Source organism: Hydra vulgaris, chromosome 12, assembly GCF_038396675.1.
Source record: "Hydra vulgaris chromosome 12, alternate assembly HydraT2T_AEP".
NCBI classification, from domain to species: Eukaryota; Metazoa; Cnidaria; class Hydrozoa; order Anthoathecata; family Hydridae; genus Hydra; species Hydra vulgaris.
This window is the reverse complement of record NC_088931.1, coordinates 62427501-62432919: the sequence shown is the minus strand read 5'-3', so window position 1 is coordinate 62432919 and position 5419 is coordinate 62427501. Positions and strand designations below refer to the sequence as shown.

General features: G+C 30.9%; 1 protein-coding gene across 1 annotated transcript; it reads left to right on the top strand.

The window, feature by feature from the left end:
- The first annotated feature begins 1207 nt into the window (after positions 1-1207).
- Positions 1208-1729, top strand: LOC136088257 (uncharacterized). The gene has a single exon (XM_065811942.1). It carries the CDS (start codon positions 1208-1210, stop codon positions 1727-1729), a length of 522 nt encoding a protein of 173 aa, XP_065668014.1.
- The last annotated feature ends 3690 nt before the right edge of the window (positions 1730-5419 follow it).

The following is a 5419-nucleotide window of genomic DNA, read 5'->3' as shown; positions in this document are numbered from 1 at the left end:
TTATAAATTGCAAAAATTAAGTTGTTGCTCAAGATTTTAGGGAATTGTACAGATGAAAGTAACTTTTTGTGATTTTTGTATTATTAATTGTAATCTTGTATTATAAAAGATAATAAAATAGTTTGATAACATCTAAGTAGTATTTTTTGTGGGCTTTCTTTTAATGTGCTTTTTATAGGGTTTTGTGCATGGGGTACCTTAATCAAGTTGTTTAAGAATGCACTGGTTAAATGGGGGTTTGTTGGAACGATTTGATTGGGGTTTGTTGGAGCGTTTTTGTTTAAAGGCATCAATTATATTTCTTCTATAATCGCTCATATATTATTTTTATTATTTTATAACTATCCATACTGGCATACTAAATAAGAGTTTAAATCAAGGATCGATATTTTTCTTGAAAACTATTTGCGGTCACGGCTATTAGAAATTTTGTAAAACTGCAGTTGTGAAAAAGTTATCGGCGTGAATAAATTATTTTTAGAATGCGTTATTTTAAACGAAAGACACAGCAAAAAGCATAACATCAAGCGATTAGACGCTTGCTGCTGTAAAAAGAGTATTTGAAAATGGAGAGAAATACTGAGGAGTTGCAGAAGACTATGGAATCCTTTATGTGACACTCAGAAGATACTGCATCAAAATCAAAGCAATGCTAAGCACGCTGACCAGTTTAACTGTGGGGTACCACAACAACAGAAATGTTTTTACTATGGAAGAAGAAGATGCGCTTACGAGATACATATTAGAGGTTTCATGTGTATACTATGGCCTCACTCCTGCAGAAGTGTAAAAGTTTGTTAAAAACTAAGCGAAAAAAACTAAATGCAAAATTCCTCTTTCGTGGGAAAAGAACGAGCGTGCTGGTGTAGAATGGTTTTCTTCGTTTCTAAAAAGAAAACCAGAGCTTGCAACAAGAACGCCCGAAGCTACATTGCTTCGGGCGTTCACCATAGTCGTGCCACCAGCTTTAACAGATATAAAATGAATTTATTTTTCGATAATCTGAATTCTATACTAACAAAACACAGCTTTACCGCAACAGATATTTGGAGGAGACAGGTTATACAACTGCACAAAAGCCACAAAATATTGTTGCCAGAAAGGGAGTGAAGTAATTTGGAGCAGTCCCATCGGCCGAAAGAGGAAAATTAGTTACAGTGTGTTGTGCTGTGAGCGCTTCTGGGAATGCTATTCCACCAATGCACCAATGAATGGACAGAGTTTTTTGCTGTTCATGAAGCACTTTGTGACTCACGTACGATGCACCTCACAGCGACCAGCTTTATTGCTACGTGACAATCATGAATCACACATTAACCTAGAAATTTTGGATTTTGCGAAAGCCAATGGAGTTATTATGTTGTCTATTCCACCTCACAGCTCACACAAACTGCTGCCATTAGATAGATCTGTTTACTTTCCTTTTAAAAAATTCTTCAACACTGCATGTGACGCATGGATGAATGCAATTAAAGGCAAAACAATGACTATTTATGACATTCCAAGCTGTTTGCGTTATGCATTTCCTCTGGCAATGACAATGAAAAACATGTGTGCAGGGTTTATAGTCAGCGGAATCTGTCCATTCAATCGCGAAACTTTTTCGGATGTTGAATATATGCCTTTAAAAGTTACACACCGCCTAGAACCAGCAGTGACTATGGTACGGTTTGAAGTTCCTGATTTAGCTACTACCAGTCAAGAACTTCCTGTCTTTTGCTACTGGTAATAATAATAATAACAATATTTGTGATTTTTTAAATAAACTTTGATTGTGATATTTTGCCTTTATTCAGATGTAGAACCAGATAATACTAAGCATATTGGACCATTAACTCCAGGACTTCTCAAAACTTCACAAGCAGATGTAGCAAGAACCCCAAAAGAAACTTTTGAAGAATTTGAAAGCGTTCGACTAATATTGGACGTTTTGACGCCACGAGTTTTAAAATAATTGGCCCCAAAGAAGGAAGGACTCGCATTTTAACAGATACATCGGAGAAAGATGAGATTGTCAGAAACAAAGTAGCAAAAGAAAAAAAGATACGGACAAAAACTGCAAAGAAAAGAAAATACTTACAAAAATTACACCAAAAAAAGTCTATTCTGTAAAAGATAAGGTTATTAAAAGGAAAAGCGAGACAAAAATAGCCTAAAAACCGTAAGAAGTCTTCATTAACCAATAATAACGAGCAAGAAGCAGTATGCATATACTGCCGAGAACTGTTTGGTGAGTCCGATCCGGGAGGAAAGTGGATTATATGCTTTGTGTGTTACCTTTGGGCTCACGTTTGTTTCACTGTTTACGTATATTTCACCAGTAATTTAGTAAAACCAAAAAAAAAAAGGGAGCGGGTATAAATAAGCACAATGGGCTAAATCTTAAAAAAGCAATAGAAAAGAGGTTGGTTATGTAACCATTATAAGTGACGTGGTATGATTTAAGCTTAAAGAATATCTACGTATGTGTGTATGCCTTGGCTTTAGAAAGTATAAATAAGATTTGTGTATAACAATTATGTGCCTTATTATAAAAAAATGAGAGATCCATTTAGAAAAAATGAAGGTGGTAAAAAGTAAAAAGAAGAATTTGTTAACAAGTTCTTAAAAAATAAAAGTACAGAGAATGATAAAATATACAAAAATCATAAGAATTTTTATGAACATCTTCTTAAAAAATATTTTAAAAAATGTGTTATAGAAAACAAATTAGCAATTCCAAGTTTGATGTTAAAAAAACATGGTCATTAAATAATGACATAATGGGCCGAAGGCAAATAAAAAGTTCAGTATTACCTCGAAGAATTAATATTAATAAATCAGATATATTACTAACGAGTACTAACGAGTTTAGTAAATACTTTACAAATGTTTGGATTAGTCTCACAAATCAAATTATACCAACTTCTACGTCATTTAAAACATGTAAAAAAATCAACAAATGCAACAATGTATAATAGTTAACTTTTCTTAAATTTGATGCAGGTTATTTTTCTTTGAAAAAAATAAATCTCCAGGGTTTGATGAAATTTCCAGTAATACCCTTATATCTAACAAAAAAAGAGCATTCCAAAACCTTTATTCCACATAGTAAATCTATCGTTAGATCAAGGAGTATACCCTGATATACTTAAACTTGCAAGAGTATACCTAATTTATAAAAATAATGATCGCGCCGATGTCACTTTAAATAAATAGACAGTTTCGCGCAAGCGTCACGCATGCGCAAATATGGTGTAAAGTTCCGTTAGGTAGGTTAAATCTATCGCAAAATAAGCCATGTTTCTTTTAGGTATAGACTAGCGTTGTTCGCCGTAAACAAAAACTTACGAAAATCTCCCATTTTTATCTTCCGTACTTCAAGTTGCTATTGCGGAAGTTGTACTTGCGCAAATTCACCTTCCGTTATGCATTATACGAAAAAAATAAATAATAGTAATTCCGTAAATATCATTTACGAAAATAAAATTGCGAAACAAATCATTTCGAAAGAATACTTGCAAAAATAAAATAAATAAAAAAAACTTTTTAAAAATAGCTTTCTATTCAATCGACTAAAAAGTAGAAAATAACTTTTTTCTGTTTCTGGTACTCGTGGAAATCATGTACTTAGTAATAATCACTTTTGTAAAGCCAATACTGGAAGACATTGAAGGCAACTCATGTACGTATGTAAACAAACAAACTCATCGAAGTAAAGGAATAGAAAGTTTGGCGCATTTAGCTTTATGTATATTTAAAACAAATTTGATTTTGAAAGCGTCTGATTTAAAAGGCACCAAACTTTCTATTCCTTTACTTCGATGAGTTTGTTTGTTTACATACGTACATGAATTGCCTTCAATGACTTCCAGTATTGGCTTTACAAAAGTGATTATTACTAAGTACATGATTTTCACGAGTACCAGAAACAGAAAAAAGTTATTTTCTACTTTTTAGTCGATTGAATAGAAAGCTATTTTTAAAAAGTTTTTTTTATTTATTTTATTTTCTACTTTTTAGTCTTGATAAAATTGAATTATTACACTTATTGATTATGATTAATATTCAATAAAAATTTATTTTGAATTCTGTATATAATAATTAACAAAAATATTTGGAGCATATTTTTTTTTATTACTAATTTAAATGTTGGTTGGGTCTTCTTCTCGGCTGATGTATTTGTTTTTTTTTGGACGCATTTTTATTTGTCTGAAATTAACAAGTGGAATATTTGTAAAATTTTTAATTAAATTTATATTGATACTTAACACTTTTTGATGCCCTCTCGGTTTCCGATATTTTTTTCGGAGTTCCAGATCTAACCAACGGGGAGGTGGGACATCGTAAATCTAAAATACTTATTGAATCAAATGTAACAAATATAGCTATTGTTAGTCGGCAAAAGATTATTTGTAAAATTTCAGGGCTGTACGATCAAAAGAATTGCTTCAAAAAGCGCTGTGAAGTTATGGCCTCCACAAAAAAAAAAAGCGGACTCGTCAGTGAGAGACGAGTCCGCTTTTTTTTTTTTTGTGGAAGCCAACGGAGAGAGCGTTTCGGAATGTTTATTAGTTTTGAGACCTTTAATTTTTTTTGTTAAGAGTGAAACAGTTTTTTCAATTTTACAGAACCTACAAATCAATTTAAGTTTTGCAATTCCAGAACTTTTATACTTAGATTTTATTCCATAGTTTTCATAAATATCCCAGTATAAGCATTTGCTGTATTCAATATAAATTACATGTGATACAATAGGAACTATGAAAACTTTAAAGTGAGATACTTTAGCTAATTTGCTAATTTATTACGTAGTTAATTTATAAGTTTCATAAACCAATAATCGAATAGTATCCAACAGCCATACAACAATATAACAATTTATCACAATATAACAATCTAATAGTCGACAAGGAATTCATAAATGAATGTCTGCCATTACTAAATTCACATGTTCCATTCATCAGCCATTTTTTTTTTAATTAAATTATAAATGTCAATTAAGTCCAATTAACAAAAGCTATTGTTTAATAAAAATTGTTCTTTGATTATATGTTTTATCTTCAGAAGGTTCATTAGGAAGCAACATTTCTAATATTGTTACATTTACGTATCTTGGATACATATCCAATTAATAATAATAATAATCCAAAATAATCCAATTAATAATAATAATAATCCAAATTAATAAACAAAGAATTAAATCAAAAAAAATAGATACACGAATACATTTATGCATCAACAAGATACATGAATGTATATACATTCATGAATCTTGTTATTAATTTGAATTATCATTATTATGTATATACATTCATGTATCTTGTTGATGCATAAATGTATTTGTGTATCTATTTTTTTTGATTTAATTCTTTGTTTATTAATTTGCATAAAAATTTTCATTGGATTCAAGGTTCGCTAGCCCGAATTCTTGATAGGC